We start from the raw sequence: 16,435 nt of genomic DNA, 5'->3' as shown, positions 1-16,435 counted from the left end.
GGCATTCACGTCGGAAAACTTATACTCCGTACCGATCGACTATGTATATCTACACAAGGACGTGGATACTCAATTCAGTAACTTGCTCTACATCCTACATCCTGGCTATCTTTTCTTTTTTCAATATCTAAGTGCAGTATAATTTGATTTTGTTCCACCATTGTTAGCCATTGCTAAAAATCCATATACAATGGTTACAAGAGACATGGAGCCACAAAATAAATGATTGACCACAATAATGCCCTTGGCTACTCGAGTAGGGATCAGGTTTATTTCTGGGTTTGAGGCAAGCTGGAGAAAATCTAGCCCATGTGGAGTTTCCATACTCGGTGATCTACAGAAGCACCAAGGGAAAAAGGGGAAAACATGGAGATCCCTGTCAAACAACGAATAAGGAGTAGCGAACCATAGCCTATTTGCGAACAATCCAATGGATGTATCGGAATCTCAGACAATTCCATTGGAGAATTTCACTAGAAGGTTCAATAGCCGATCCCCCGAAGCCCAGCCGCTGCACGATGGCATCATCACTCAACTGTCAGCTCCGATCTCCCATGGTTTGGCAGCTCATCGATCGATCTGCCTTTTACCTTATGACCTCCCATATTGTCATTGTACTTTGTCGGAACCTTTTGTCTCTGTCGCATGGGCTTTACTGACAGAATCCTGGGATCAAACGATGTATCACTCTGGAGGGCGCGTCAATAGGAAAAGACTTTCAGCTATTAAAGAAAACACAGGTTTCCATGTTGCGATGCTGGTTTTCGCATACTCTTCGCCTAGAAAATGTCGCAAACAGATATTCTTGGCCTCCAGGGGCTTCAAGGGCTGCACGAGGGGCTGAGAAGCCCCGATGCAGAGTCGTTGCGCTCATTTACTGAGACAATTCAAGGCGAATATCACGAATGGGTCACCGAGTCGCGTTTAGGGTCACGGTAAGGTGAAATCAACGCGACAGCCTCAATTGAATGCGCTGACAAAGAAGACCTGATCCATTACTGGACAGCTTTCCCCAACCACCTAGGATGGAAAGTTTGGATCCAATCGAAGAAGAGATGGAAGTGTATCCTACACCGAAGCCGTCTATCAAGAGCCTGCGTCGCCATGCTACAGCCACTGAGCTGCCTCTTCTACAACAAGTGAATCCGAATGAGGGAGCCCCAGAGTTCAACCCCGTCAGCGAAGAGAGCGGCTCATTTGATCTCATTGCACCTTACGATGGCGGGGATCTACCACTATACAAACTGGAACGAATTGCAGACATAATGTTCTCATCCGAACATATGCTTACAATTCTTAACAACCCCCGGTATTTAGCTCGATTCCGCGACTTTCTTCTAGAAGAGCGGCCGCGCTCGGTTTCCACCCTTACATACTACCTCAATGCCTGCAAAGCGCTCAAGGCACTTCAGTACGCTAATGCGCTCGTTCGTCTATCGGTTGATGTCCCTCCTCCAGCAGTACATACAGATGAAGAAACCGCCGGCGTGACGGTGAACCGGGTTCTGGAGCAGCGTGTTGTAGACGGGCTGTTGGCTCTCACTGCTGAGGAACTTCCTGCCTTTATCACATCAAGATGTATCAGTATCACAAGTAAGATCGTCGTGGAGCGGATCCGAGGAACTTTACCGATGAAGTTCCGAGGGAATTCAAATGCACTAGCAGAAGTGTTCTGCTTGACGGATCCATCGCGACCTGACAATCCAATTATTTTCGCATCAGAGGGTACGTTTTTCATATCCCGCTGTACAAATCAGACTAACAAAATCAGAGTTCCACAGAACAACACAGTACGGCATGGACTACGTCCTTGGCCGAAATTGCCGCTTCCTACAAGGGCCGAAGACAAATGCAAACAGCGTTCGTCGACTCCGCGAAGCTATACATGCAGGCCGACATCACTCGGAGATGTTTCTCAACTAGTATGTTCTACAGTAGACCTTTGACCGACACAGTCATCAAGCAACTAACACAACTAGCCGCCGCGACGGCTCTCCATTCATGAACCTGCTCCAGTGTGCACCTCTATGCGACAGCCACGGCCGCGTCAAATACTTCATCGGCGCACAGATCGATGTCTCGGGACTCGCAATGGAGGGGGCCTCGATGGAGTCATTCATGGAACTTCAAAACAAACACCGCGAACCCGATGAAGAGAGCATCGCAGAGGCACCAGAGCCAGAAGAGAAGGATGAGTTCCGGGAATTGACTGAATTGTTCAGTCCCCGAGAACTCTTGTCCGTTCAAAAGCATGGTGGTCACCTCTTCCAGCCTGCAAATGCTCATATGTCTCCGCATCACCCGCGATCATGGTTACAGCACGACGCTTCTCTAGAGCGTGAGACTGAAGCCATGCGTCTGCAAGAAATGAAGTCGCCCTTTTTCCGTATGTCATTTGCGGGTGTGTATGAAAATGTAAGAGATGAGAGAGTGATTTCCAGGCTTGAATTCAGATACTAATATGGCACAGTATCTGCTCGTTCGCCCCTACCCTTCCCTTAGGATCCTGTTCACGTCGCCGGCCCTTCAGATTCCAGGTATGCTCCAGTCATCATTCCTATCACGCATCGGCAGTTCCTCGGCAGTGAAAGATGAACTGCTACAAGCCATGGTCGTTGGTCGCAGTGTGACTGCACGTATCAAATGGATAACACGAACCAACCCTGAGGGTCGCAGTCGCTGGATCCATTGCACCCCTTTACTTGCAAGTAATGGCCAAGTCGGTGTGTGGATGGTTGTAGTTGTGGATGATAAGGAGGAGCAGGTGTTCAATTGGCGCAATTAGTGTAAAGGCCCAGAACCGTCCCATGTATATATTTATTTTTTTCTTGTATCGATAGATCCAGAATATACCCCTCCACTTTTACATTGTCCTGATCTGCACTGTCAGAATCTATTTATATCTTCCCTGGCCGCCTCAGCCGCACCTGAAGCATGAGTGCTATCTCACCTCTAGCCAAAATCCATGATAGGTCCGTAGCTTTTGTTGAAATTCTTTGGAAAATTTAGGCGATGCAAAGCACTTGATATAATGCCACATCTGAAGCGTTGAACGAATAAGATGATTCTGTGAGTCGCCAGTGCAGGTTGCCTTGCATACTATTGCAGTCAATTGGACATGTCCAGCTCATCTGCTCCTTGATTTCAAATAGCCCAATGGCTACCGTAACATTTGAATCCAATCCCTGGCACATTCAAGCTCATCTCCCAGTGGGTATATATCATCGCCAGAATAATTCCCAAAAGCTAACACATCACCGCAGCAATGTCGGTAGCAGCACCCCGCAACAGCCCACCACGCACAGGTATCGCTGCACTCCTAGCCGGGCTCAATATAGCGGGAGAAATAGAACTGCCCAATGGCGTAGTTGTACCTGTCGGCGTCGGTGAACCGGTTTATCGAGTGATCTTCCGCTCCGAGCGAGCGCTCCAAACACCAATGACAGAAATGGGCGTTGGTCGAGCGTACATATTCGGTGATATCGATGTAGATGGTGATTTCGGCGCACTGTTCAAAGCTCGTGAAAAATTACAAGGAAAAGTGCCCCTGCGACAAAAATTCCAGTTTATATACGACTATCTTCGAACGGTGACCAGGATGAACGCTGAGGCAATCGGTGATCACTATGGGCTCGATGACGAGTTTTTTCTCACACTCCTTGACAAACGGTTCCGGTTCTACTCGCACTGTTTGTTTCAACGACCCGACGAGACGCTCGAAGAGGCCGCTGAACACAAAATGGAGACCATGTTCGCTACCCTCAATCTCAAACCAGGGATGAGGCTTCTTGATATTGGCGGTGGCTGGGGTGGTGTGACCCAGTATTGTGGTGCTCGAGGTGTCCATGTCACAACGTTGACAATCGCACCCAACAGCGCCCGTTATATTCAACGTATTATAGAGGGAAAGAAGCTCCCTGGTCAAGTCTTCTTGCAGGACTTTCTTGACCATGAGCCCGAGGTACCATACGACCATGTAGTCAGCTTTGGGGTCATTGAGCACATCCCCAACTATCGCCGTTATGCACGTAAGATGTGGGATGTGTTGAAGCCTGGTGGGCGCATGTATCTTGACGGATCGGCGGCTGTTGAGAAGTTTGCTGTGAGCTCATTTACCAGGAAATATATTTGGCGAGGAACACACACGTATATGTCTCTTCAAGACGTCCTCGTTGAGCTTTTATACCACGGGTTTGCTGTACTGGATGTTTCCAATGAGACCGAGGACTACAAGCTCACAATGCTGGAATGGGCAAAGCGTCTGGAATCGGCAAAAGAAGATCTCATTGCGGGTTGGGGGGACCAGAATTATCGTTTGTTTCGCTTGTACTTGTGGGGTGGCGTGCATGCATTCGAAGCCAATAGCTTACAGGCTTACCATGTAGTCGTGGAACGGACATCTTCCCCTGGGCCACGTCCATCCATTCCTCGCCGTTTCGGTCAGTTCTTGTGGAACCTGCGTTGATATATTTCGGGAGAGTCTTGAGACCCTTCCAGTTTCAATTGAGCGACAAACATGCGACCTACTTGCCTACAAATGCACAACAGATAGACTGATCAACAGTCATACAAGTGCCCGATACTTTCGGTGAAACATTTTTTTACGTATCATTCAATGCGTCAATTCAAGCAACAGTGAGATCTAAATTGATGGACTACTGCGTTTCAAAACCTAACTCTACGTTTAACTTCATATATCCTCAAGTAATATATTCATCAAATATCTCGGTTTCAAGTTGTGAAGATGCCGGACAATCTATAAAGCATCTCCACTTCTCATCCAAATTTTGATATATGGTTGCGAGTACTCTTCGACTCCATGGAGAAATCCACCATTTCTCTGGAATTTTATCAAAAATGGCACAGTAATGGGCCAGTATCACGAGAGAGACTGGTCTTAGCTCCCTGACAAGCTCGAAAAATCTGGGTGGAGTGTGGAAAATCCACAATGAACCTGCTACAAGCACCTCTCCTCCTCCATCTACCGTCCCGAATAATATCTCCAATCCGCTGATTGCATATTTGAATACTCGAGTCTCCTCGTCTCCTTGAAGATCCTGCATTTGCAGGTTCAATGCAGAGAGAGAAGTAATCACCTCATGGGAGTGGTTTGACAACGCTGGAATAGAACTTGTCACACTAATCAGCGGAGCGAGTCTGCTATCTTGAATCCACGGGGTAATTGCTCCAGTGAGATGCACCATCTTACGGACCAGGATAAATATTTGATATATCTCCTCCAATGATTCGGGCTCTTGGGAGAAATGAGCCACGAGCGGAAAGCTCCATGCACATATAACCAGGATAGTCGAGAGATAGAACGTTGCATCGCAGTTAGAGGGACTTAGATTGCCAATTACATGTGCAAGCATGCGAATTGCTCGACCTTGATACCGTTCTGCTCCATTGATCAGAGCCTCGCGATGAGACTGATTCTCCGTTTTTGTCGCTAAATCTATTGCTGAGAGTGCGAATAGACCATTCTGAAGATGTGGGTGATATAGTGACTTTTCTGGGACGAGATGTTGCCAGATCCATTCCACACTGCGGTGTCTGGAAACTATCTGATAAGTCGAGGTACGCCAGTTCAAGAGCAAAGCCCATTCTTGGTCATCGTATTGCCTGATCTCGGTACTTGAGAGACTCTTTTTCGGGCACTCAACTCGGCTCATACAGGGTCCATCTCCTTCAGGGGAGATGGGTGACCGATGGGTGACTAGTGGAAGGCTAGCAGAAGCGGGTGGTTTGGATGAATGCTTCCATGTAAAAGAGCCCGGTGTGGCATATTGACAGTTTGTAGCGCGAGAAATACAACTGGTGCATGCGGGACGTAATTCGTCACACTGTTTATTAATTAGGGGAGGGCAGAGAATATATCAGTAGCCAGAATGGGCTTGCCTTGACACTTCTTCGTTTGCATTGTGAGCATCCATGATGTGACCTCGCGCCCTTTTTTTGCACTCCCATAGATATGTTTGAGTGATGTGTATTTTAGGCCGTGAAGTGCGTGGTCGTGGGTCGTGAGGGCAAACTTTAGTATTTATTCAGGAATACCGGTTTTTCCGACGATAATCCATGGATCGGCTCCTTATCATCCAATCAAAGTATAGTACACCATTCAGCTAAACTGTATACAGTAATTATTACGAGGATTACCGCTAACCCTCGTACGTGAATTACATAGTTCCATCTGAGAACACCGAGGTAAGTATAAATGAAGCCAAAATCTTCTCGCATGGTATGAGATGGTTGCTTAATACATCATGTCCCTGTTGTCAATTACTCTTCGAATTGCCGCCATTTTCCTGAGAGCATTGGCAAGGTTCCAGGGACGCATCACTTCTCATCCCGACGAGATAATCTTCATTAAATCTAGAGGTCGAAACTCCATCAAGATTCATGTCTATAGACCTCCAGCTACGAACACATTAAAAGCACCCTCTCCCGTCCTTCTCAACTTTCATGGAAGTGGATTCGTGATTCCTGCCCACGGCAGCGACGATGAATTTTGTCGTCAAATGTGTCAACAGACGGGCTTTACCGTCCTTGACGTGCAATATCGTCTCTCTCCCGAGAACCCCTTTCCAGCAGCATTAAACGACACCGAAGATGCCGCCAAATGGGTCTTAGAGCAACCGGAAATCTTTGATCTCTCAAGAATCGCTACCTCCGGCTTTAGTGCAGGTGCAAATCTTGCATTGGCTGTGTCTTCCTGCATCTTTCCCCCAAAGACTTTCTCTTCTGTTTCTATCCGGCAGTCGAGGCTTTAGTTAATCCCGGCATCGTAGCCGCGCCTGATCCAAATGCTCGACCTATTCCGTCATTTATATTGCGGTTTTTCGCTAAGTGCTATGTGCCACCCGGTCACGATCCCAAGGACCCCCGCATCTCGCCTGCTTACGCGGATATTGACCGTTTTCCTCGCCGGGTCTTGATAGTGACGGCATGATATGATTCCCTATCAGTGGAGGCGGAGAATCTGGCAGCTAGGCTGCAGGAAAGCTCTGATCACATCGTTGTTTGTGAGCGGATGGAAAGGTGTAATCATGCTTGGGACAAGATGGCTAAGCAAGGGACGCTTGAATGGGAAGCAAAAGAAAGGGCTTACGAGCTAGCCACGGATATGTTGTTGTGTACATAAATTGTGGTTAGTATCTGATATTGTACATAGGATGGTGTCCAGCTCATCAGTTGAAGACATTTTGAAGACCATTGGCGGTTTCAAACATGTTTGAGAGATGATGGGAGGCCCTTGCTTTCCTCGCCTCTTTATTTTGCTTTCATCCGCCTTTCGACTTTGATACCATTTCAACTCAATGCTATATAAACCCAGTCAGCTGGGTTTCGCACCCGTAGTAGAATACAGGTGGAGGAAGCAAGGAACGATTTACCTCTGAAACTTTCTTGGGGTGATAATCGACTAGCAAACAAATATATCGCCACTCAGATGTGATATGAAAGCAAAATACTCTCCTTTACCCAGAAGTCCAAATTGCGCAGCATATTGGGAAGCCCTTGGCCGTAGAGCCCCACGCGCCTAGTAATTGATTGTGGCAGCAAGCATCCCTTTGGCCACCTCGATGTTAGGATTGCGCTCGACCAACATTCCCAGAATAGTATTGAATGCGGGGTCATCTTTCTCTGAACGAAGCGTTGTCTCCAAAAGCCCTTCAACCATGGCAGTAGTTGGAATGAGATAAGTATCCTCTTCAAGTATGACTTTGACGTAGTCCTTACCCACCTATAAGTGTCTTTGAGCCAAGGTTAAAAAAGCAGGCGCTGTGACTTCGCTATCTTGATGGGCGTCGTAATAGAACTGCACAATTCCAGGGTTGCTTGCTGTTTTGGGAATGCTATCGGTGACATATGTTCCATTCGAGCAGGAAAGTAGCTTGGTCGATCTGGTCTCGGGAATTTTAGAGCCATCACTTCCAGCTGCATGTTCGACGACTTCAATTATCACCTGCACTGTAGAATCATGGGCGAGGCTGTCAGCTCCTCGCTTAATTTGATTCTGCACTTGTCATCGACAGTCATGGCCAATTTGTTCTCTTCTCTAGCTCTGACCAGGCACGTCTTGGGCTTGTTGAATGCTTATTGCCACTCATTCATAGTCACGAGTTAGAAATGTTGCAAAAGGCAATATTCACCCATGTACTTTGTACTTTATAGGGGCCCGGGGCTGAGATAGTGCAGGAGATGGTCTTTCCCTTGGCAAACACAAGCTCTGGCTCTGGTGGGAAACGGATAGATCTTGTGATATCACTTCGAAAACATGCTATTCAATATATTCAAATTCGTAAATTATCTCATCTGCAATCTATGTAACAAATCATTTATGTAAAAGTCATCAATCATTTCAGTCAAGGCCCCAGCCACGTACGCGCCGGAACACGAATGCTCGGTAATTACGAAGACCAAACTCGCCCCAGTCATCTGTCAGGCTGTTATAACTCCAGAAACCCTTCCAGGCTAGTTTGGTGTTCTTCGACGGGTTGGGAGGAGCCAGTCCGAGTTGAGCAGATTTCGGTACCGTTGAGGAACGCAGTGATAGATGCATCGTGTAAACGTACTTGGGATCAACGCCCTCTGTTTCAATGATGAGATCCCGTTCGTCGGAAAGGAGAGATTTCTCATCAGACATTGAGTCAGGATTCCAGGCTTCGGCAGGGGTTTCGGATGATTTAGATGTGTCCACAGGCGAGGCCAAATGCCAGCGACCCCGAAGTCCATGTCTCAATGTATTCATGGCGACAGGCGGTACAGTATCGGTGGCTCCCGAAAGTGTATGACCTGCATCAGACACACGCCGTTGATGCTTTCGGTGTGCTGGGGCGCGAGCAGCTGCCACATTCTCTTTGCTGATGTGAGGGACTACGTCGACTGGCTCCGTGGAAGTGAGCAGCGAGATCACTGAGCCATCTGGGTAGAAACGTAGGTAGCGGTAGTAAGTAACAATATGGATAGGACTGTTCCAGGACAGATTCGAGTAAGCAGATGCAACACCAGGCCGAGTGTAGTTGACGGTGCTAATGTAGATGCCCGTGAAACGAATTCGAGGGAGGGTATGGAACACTTGGCTCCACGAAGACAGCGGCGGGGGGATTTCCAGAGGCACGCCCTTGGGAAATCGAGTGTATCGCGGCGCAAGCGTGTAGATCGGTTCCCCATGCAAGTCGCATGCAAAGTCATAATGCATTCCCTGGAAGCCGAATTCCCGGGATTGGCATATCCGTCTCCAAATGTGTTGCTCATGGGCGAAATGGTAGGCCATCCGCTTGCAGACCAGTGCCATACGACCAAATGCCGATGGGTCTTCTATTGCCACATGTCGCAGAATTTCCACTAGCACTTCCGACGGCACATTGGCAATTGGGCAAGGGGGCGGTGGTGTGTTTTCGACGATGGGCTCCAGTTGTGAAATTGGCAGGTGTGCAAATGACGCAATGAGTTCAGGTGTCGGTAGAATCGACACTTCGGCGGTCTGCTGGGTCATATCAAGAGGGGCCGTGGACGCGGGCAAATTAGGCTTGTTCCATGCATGGGCATAGTGCTTATTCCGGTAGGACTTATCGACAGCGGAATCTAGCTGGACAGGAATGAATATTTACGCCATGACCGTGATTCTTATCGCTCAACACTCACCCGATACGCTTTTCGGTAATGCGAGAGACTGTCTCCCAAATTGCCTTCGGCCTCCTTCTCTACCGCTCGTTCATAGTGCTCCAGTGCGGAAGTCGGTTCTGCTACCTCCCGACGTAAGAAGTCATCCTCGGTAGATTGCACGCTCAGCTCTCCGACTTGTTGGGCCAGCTCATCTGGATCGAAGGAAGCTAGCGGGGGACCCTCCTCCTCGATCTCTTTGCGGTGGGAAGCCTCATGGCGTGTGGGCGGAAGACGAGCCGCAGGCGGGGCAGTTGGAGTCGGAGACGCAGGCGCAGGAGGGGTAGCCTTCGGTCTTGATCGACGAGTGACCTCCTCACGCCATTGTTGGCGGAACGACTCAAGCTCGTCGTTGTCGTCCATGGCGAGGTGGTGGTCGGAAAGCGGTGTTCACCCAAATGTTTCTCACCCAGGCCACACACCGATCTCCGAAGGCTTGGCATCCCCAGCTTTTTGAGGCGATGACCTCACATGGTGCTTCTATGTCAAGTTGTATTGCAAGTTATTCAATTTAATCTCAAACATGGGTCTGAGAATCGGACTGAAAGTAGTTTACATATCGTTTGATCCCTGGCCCCTTGCTTCATGCGCTCGAACGTTCTGCCTCGTGGACACCCAAGCCTCTTTCACGAGCCTGGGACTTCAAGACTAGACACATGCTGCATCAGCCTCACATGGTAGAGGGTGGAATATGGCAGCCTCAACACTACGGATGTAGTGCGTGTGTTGAGTATGGAGATCCCGCTCACACCGTGACTTGCCCCTCCTCATCGGCGGTCGTGTCTTTCGCAAGAACCTTTAAGAAACCAGGGAAACTATGGAAGTTGAGTCTCTCCTCCACCGACATCCGACATACAAGGCCCCGTACGGGGGCATCCGGATTGATCAGCAACTACACAGCCTCCGGCCGCGAAAGAACCTAGTATTTTCCACGCTGTTATGGGGAATTCGTATTGTGTGGTAAAGATGATGATATTCCTATATAGTGTAGCCGGGTATTAACCCGTGCGCTACTTACTAAGTATGATAACCTAATCCTAGGCTATGTCCGTTATAGTTACCCCCCTTTGAAAGTACCTACCGCCCTTAGTAGGTTCCTATATCCCTATATATTTTATATATTTCTTAGAATTCGACAGTGGAGAAGGTAGCGTAGGCTAGAGTTTATAGGGGAGTGTGAAGGATATGCCTGGGCGCACATTCTCCCATTCGGCCAAAAGACCATTATATCAGAGCTCTCGCTCTGATATGCCCAGGACCAATATATATAGTAGCGCACATAGTTTATCCGTGACAACTATCTCCTCCCTTTCAGGAGGCATGTCCCCATGCCTATTTCAGAGCGTGCAGTGCCACAATCGGCTATCTTCAAATCCTTCTATTTCTTTGGCGACAGTGCGCTCGAAGCTAATCAGCGAATAGTAAAGGCAATACTAATTGGTGTGCGTTTTTTACGCTCCACTCTAAGCTCGTAAGCATATAGTAAGGAAGTATAGACATTGGGAATGACATCTTAAATAAACAAGGAACATGGAATGGCAAGTTTCATGGCGCGACAGCCTTCATGGCGTGATCGCTCACGCGTCCTTTGCCTGTGGTGACCCTCGTGATTTGTTTCCCTGCGCCTCGGTCATTCCAACCGATTGTCCACATTCACGCAGTGACGTTTTTCATCGAATAATAGCTTTCACGTACAATTCGCTTTGCCGTCAGTCAAACACCCTAAGCTGTACAATAGTATTCGAACCAGAACGTGCAACGAATAAGATGGAAAATCACTAATTGTTCCTGAGAATGTCTTGGTTGTACCTGGAAACTCAAACTGTATGTCTAGAATTTCACAATCTCGTGTTTCAGAGCTCGACAAGGGGTTCACACAAGCCAGCTATGAGGTTATGCTAAGTTGAAAGATTGCTTAATGCATACATCTCCACTGCCTACTAAACCCACCATCTACTTCGAGCTCATTGCATTGAGCCCAGCAATGCGCCCAAAGACGAGCGCGCGTAAAACAGCAACAGCATTTGGCGCGGTGTCGTGGAAATGGCCGGTAACCTCACCTGCGGCGTAGAGGTTAGGAATGGCGCCTTGCTGGGTTAATACTCGCGCTTCTGTGTCAGTCGCAAGTCCACCAAAAGTGTATACAATAGCAGCGGCTAAAGGAAAAGCTAAATACGGCGGAGCGTTGAGCGGGCGGGCCCAGTTCGACTTTGGAGGTTCCAAGCTAAGCCCAGTTGCAAGGCCATCAAGACGGCCAGCAGAAAAACGGGATACGTCTGTGTCACAAGCTGCGTTGTAGCTTGAGATTGTATCTAAGAGCGCCTGTTCCGGCACCTTCATCTGGACTGCTAGGCCAGATACTGTGTCCGCTGTAAGAGGCGGGATGTCGGTGCGAATGGCCGCTTCATAGCCTTCCACCTCAGAGAGTCTTGAATCGCAAACTACCCAGGCTGACTGGCCCGGAGCATCAAAGTGGATAGTTCGTGAAAGTTGTTCCCAGGTGTCATGGACGAGCCCTGCGCCCTCATCAACGAATCGCTTTCCGTTGCAATTCACCACAATACCATAAGGATAGACGAGCACGAGCGGTGCAGGCATATCGCTGCGCGGATCAATTATTTCGCTATGCATGCCATTCCAATTTCCATTTACCGCAGCTCCATTATTCAGCGCCATTTGGATCCCATCACCTGTGTTCCACCGCGTGCCTGGAGATATCGGTCGTAGAGACTCCGCACCGGTCCCGAAATAGGTATGCAGGAGGTCTGGATTACCTTGAAATCCACCGCTGGCGAGAACAACGGATTTGGCAATGAATCGCCGCCCGTCTGCCGCCTCGATGGTGGCCCCTTCTTTCCCAAGGTGCAGTTGCTTGGCGCGGCAATCGTACACCAGCTGGATGCCTTTTGCCCTGGCAGTTCTTTGCAGCGCTTCGATTATGGCGGCACCTTTGCCGACGGGCTGAATCCTATTTGGCCACGACTTCAAGAAATAGTCCATGGCATGAAATTGCACACCTTGTCTCTCGAGCCACTGGACGGCCTGCGGTGCCTGGTCGGCCAACTTTTCGAAATAGGCGCGGTCGCCGTCTACGCCACTGATGGTCATCATATCATCGATGAAACCAGGCGATATCTCATTAACAGATCGCATGCGCATGTTGGCCGGGCTATAACGCGTGTTGCCCCCGCTGGCATCCTCAGGCGCGCGCTCTAGCACGGCAATCTGAGCTGCTGGAGCGAGTTCCGCCGCCGATACTGCGGCGGCTAGACCGGCCACGCCGTGACCAACTATGACAAGGTCATACATGCTGGTTGTGCCTGCCATTTCGCTTTAGTAGTGAGATTTCAGCAGGTTTTAGTTACTCAAGTTGCTTGTCGTGGTGTTTGATGAAAAGATCTCGTCGTCGCTGAAGTCGAAATGATTCGCGCCGTGGGATTCGCTTATGTGTTGGCGCTAGTTTACGTGATCGGACACCGAGCGGCCACTTTCTTCCCGAACTGCGTACTTTGTATTCATTTTACAATTTTGACGCGTCAATAAAGCAATTGTGCGCCTTGGGAGACTCGACCATGCTCGCAGTCACCTAACTCATCCGGCTCTGACACAAATAAAACCGCTGGCCACAAGCGGAAAATCAGTCAAGTCACGCTTTCGCCTTCCTCGCGGCGATCGAATCGACAACAGGAGTCGAAAAATGACCAAGAAGATCATTCTTGACGCCGTGCTGTACAATTTTGTACGCAGCGATGTTTATTCGGTCTATAGAGTGGGCAGCCCTTTGACGAGCTCTGTCCAAATGTGAGCTATCATCGTGCGAGTCGGAAAGATCTGAACCACCATCCTATCTCAGTTGGAGATTTAATCACTTCATTGAAAAGCCAATTGGACGACAATATCGACCGTTGCATTCCTTTCGGTTGTTGCGGTTCCTATGGTGCCCCGTTCAAATTGACTTGCTCGCTACTAGTGACCTAGGGCTAAGGGAGGCTGAAGAACTCGATAACTTAGAGATAAGCCCTAACTAGAAGGACCTCTGGCGTATCGGACATGCTACCAATTTGTTATGGGGAATTCGTATTGTGTGGTAAAGATGATGATATTCCTATATAGTGTAGCCGGGTATTAACCCGTACGCTACTTACTAAGCATGATAGCCTAATCCTAGGCTATGTCCGTTACACACGCTAAATCCATCAACTCCTCTTTACGAGGGTTGTCAAAGGCATGTTTTCCACGGGCCAACTATTCATCATAGAATCTTCAGGTTTTCACTGGGGAAGTCGTCTTCTAGCTCAGAGTCGGGAGACCTGTTGTCCCTGTCGGAGGATGTATGTAGTGCCAAAAATACCTGTGAGAGGTGAGACGTACATCACAACTCCATAGACGTCTTTGTATTGCACATCGCCATTCCAATGGCAATTTCCATAAGCCGTCAATCAGTAGAATATATGTTAGACTCCGGTTGGAGCGGCTTCCCAAGGGTTAGATTATCGTTACTAATCTATAGTTAGCAACTAGCCAAGTAAGAAAGGTAAGAGAGAACAGTATCGACTTAGACTCCGAGAATTCTGGTACTCATGGAATTTCATTGGGTACGTGAGCTTAGCCCTCGCGCGTAATTGTATTGGCTATATCTGCGATTGGGTTATTGTCATTTATGGATTGTTTGAAGCATGTTAGACAGATGACGGTGTTGCCACATGCTATGGACTTGGTTATACTGGTTATAGTCGGTTACGCACGGGTTTCAGGTTGTATGCTTCAACTTCAATGTCCAGACGCACACAAACCTATCTCTGGATACTTCCAATCTGTAAAAATCTATAGAAATCCCCACTAAGGGGTCCACTATCACGTACGATCTGCTCTTCGGTCGAGCCGAAATAGGATTTGCCTCTATGTCCGAACTCGGAGATCAGATCAGATTGATAAGCCATGTGAAAAGGACCTAAAAGAAATCAAATTGTTACATTGAAACCATTGCAGAATAAAATGCAAAAGTGTTGAAATTCATTGACGCAACTTCCAGTCCCAGTCCAAGTCTCTCCAAATCCCAACATCCCCGAAAGGCTTATCTCCGCCCACCGCCACCCGCGAAACCCCGAAAAACTTCCTTTCCCGGTGACGCATTCTGTTTCCTCGCTCAGAAGGTCTTAGTCGTCTTCACCCAGGAATTGATTGAATGCCGCACGTGGAGTTTGCTTCAGGCCGCGATACTGGCAATCAGTTCGGCACAGATTCAAACGCCTCTTTAGATACGTCATGGACTGCACAGTTTGAAGATTCTACAATGGCCACAACATCAGGGACAGCCTCGCCTCCGACGCCCAAGACCCCTGCTCCATCAGAGAATATCACTCCCGGGCAGCGAATGGTGTCTGCGACCGCCGGCAATGTCTTGACCGGGCTTCTAGGTGAGTCGGAAGAGCTCCCGATTCTTTTGAAATCAAGCACTAACAACTCCAGTGACACCCTTGGATGTCGTACGAGTCCGTTTACAGTCGCAATCACAAGTTCATAACACCTCACCCTTTACCTCTCACACCACTCAAACCTTGAAAAATCTACCTCCGAACCTCGGTATCACCTCCTGCTGTCGCGAAGTATTCTGGGTCGGAAATGATGCCCAGATGTGCATGCTAGGGCCTCAGGCGACCGCGGTCGGAACCCATCCACACCCAGCGATCGATTGCGCGGTCGAAGAGACGCAGCGGCGAACATTCACATCAACGTTAGACGGGCTACGGAAGATCGCGCGTAATGAAGGAACTTTGACACTGTGGCGAGGGTTGAGCCCGACCCTGATGATGGGAATCCCGGCCAATGTCATTTACTTTGCTGGATATGACTGGTTGCGCACAGATGAGCGGAGCCCCATCAAGCAACGGGTATCTGAGGGGTATGCGCCCTTGATAGCCGGAGCCTTTGCTCGCGTCGCGGCTGCAGCAGCAACCAGTCCGCTGGAGATGTTTCGGACGCGTCTCCAGGCAATTCCGGGGACGGGTGCGGGCCACTTCAAAACCACTGTGGAGGATTTGTACCATATGACACAGGCCAAGGGATATAGCTCTCTCTGGCGAGGGTTCACTCTTACTATGTGGCGCGATGTTCCGTTCTCCGGACTCTATTGGTGGGGATACGAGGAGGTGAAGAAGGCTCTGATCGCGGCGCGTCAAAAGGCCCCTCATCTTTCGGGCTCTGACCACGAGCTTCAAGAATCAAGTCTCCAATCTTTCCTCGATAGCTTCATCTCCGGAGGTGTTTCAGGCTCTTTAGCAGCACTTGTTACTACCCCATTCGATGTTGGTAAGACGCGACAGCAAGTTTTCCGACATTTGGACGACGTTCCTTCTACTGGCGCCCGCACTGCATTACCCAGCAGCTTGATGCCAGAGCAATTATCCTTACCAAAATTCCTCATGCACATCTTCCGTGAAGAAGGTACCGCTGGTCTCTTCCGTGGTTGGACGGCACGATGTCTCAAAGTTGCCCCGGCCTGCGCCATCATGATTTCAACCTATGAGCTTGGAAAGCGCATGGCCCGAGAGGCCAACGAACGGCGACATTCTGATGCATAATCCCTGTACAAATTTAATGGTGTATAATGCACATTGTCTCTCCGCTTTTACGGCGTTTTTGATGCATGAGTTTTAGAGGTGCATTAGCATTTGGAAGGTGTTTCTATGTATATAACTTAATGGAAAGCTCTCACTCTCTGGATATGAAGAATATGTATAGATACATCCGACGTCGCTTTGACTCACAACAC

At 48.8% G+C, this 16,435-nt stretch overlaps 6 protein-coding genes across 6 annotated transcripts; 4 read left to right on the top strand and 2 right to left on the bottom strand.

Moving 5' to 3' along the window:
- Positions 1-786: 786 nt before the first annotated feature.
- Positions 787-2,785, top strand: N7500_002883 (PAS-associated C-terminal; the record flags this gene model as incomplete). Its single annotated transcript, XM_056674029.1, has 5 exons — positions 787-935; positions 983-1,725; positions 1,772-1,922; positions 1,980-2,415; positions 2,471-2,785. The coding sequence occupies 5 exons, from the start codon at positions 787-789 to the stop codon at positions 2,783-2,785; spliced, it is 1,794 nt and encodes a 597-aa protein (XP_056534554.1).
- Positions 2,786-3,265: 480 nt separating this feature from the next.
- N7500_002882 (uncharacterized protein) lies at positions 3,266-4,465 on the top strand (the record flags this gene model as incomplete). The annotated part of the gene is made up of 1 exon (XM_056674028.1): positions 3,266-4,465. The coding sequence occupies one exon, from the start codon at positions 3,266-3,268 to the stop codon at positions 4,463-4,465; it is 1,200 nt and encodes a 399-aa protein (XP_056534553.1).
- A 1,798-nt stretch (positions 4,466-6,263) lies between these two features.
- N7500_002881 (uncharacterized protein) lies at positions 6,264-6,949 on the top strand (the record flags this gene model as incomplete). Its single annotated transcript, XM_056674027.1, has 2 exons — positions 6,264-6,684; positions 6,759-6,949. 2 exons carry the CDS (start codon positions 6,264-6,266, stop codon positions 6,947-6,949), a joined length of 612 nt encoding a protein of 203 aa, XP_056534552.1.
- A 1,410-nt stretch (positions 6,950-8,359) lies between these two features.
- Positions 8,360-10,026, bottom strand: N7500_002880 (putative F-box protein (Pof7); the record flags this gene model as incomplete). Its single annotated transcript, XM_056674026.1, has 2 exons — positions 8,360-9,589; positions 9,646-10,026. The coding sequence occupies 2 exons, from the start codon at positions 10,024-10,026 to the stop codon at positions 8,360-8,362; spliced, it is 1,611 nt and encodes a 536-aa protein (XP_056534551.1).
- Positions 10,027-11,616: 1,590 nt separating this feature from the next.
- N7500_002879 (uncharacterized protein) lies at positions 11,617-12,990 on the bottom strand (the record flags this gene model as incomplete). Its single annotated transcript, XM_056674025.1, has 1 exon — positions 11,617-12,990. The coding sequence occupies one exon, from the start codon at positions 12,988-12,990 to the stop codon at positions 11,617-11,619; it is 1,374 nt and encodes a 457-aa protein (XP_056534550.1).
- A 1,858-nt stretch (positions 12,991-14,848) lies between these two features.
- On the top strand, positions 14,849-16,244 carry N7500_002878 (putative mitochondrial carrier protein; the record flags this gene model as incomplete). Its single annotated transcript, XM_056674024.1, has 2 exons — positions 14,849-15,080; positions 15,133-16,244. 2 exons carry the CDS (start codon positions 14,849-14,851, stop codon positions 16,242-16,244), a joined length of 1,344 nt encoding a protein of 447 aa, XP_056534549.1.
- Between the last annotated feature and the right edge of the window lie 191 nt (positions 16,245-16,435).

The sequence above is a fragment of the Penicillium coprophilum genome, assembly GCF_028826855.1.
Source record: "Penicillium coprophilum strain IBT 35676 chromosome Unknown utg000002l_segment0_segment1, whole genome shotgun sequence".
In the NCBI taxonomy this organism is placed as follows: Eukaryota; Fungi; Ascomycota; class Eurotiomycetes; order Eurotiales; family Aspergillaceae; genus Penicillium; species Penicillium coprophilum.
Note: the sequence above shows the minus strand (reverse complement) of the source record. Positions and strands in the feature narration are given on the sequence as shown.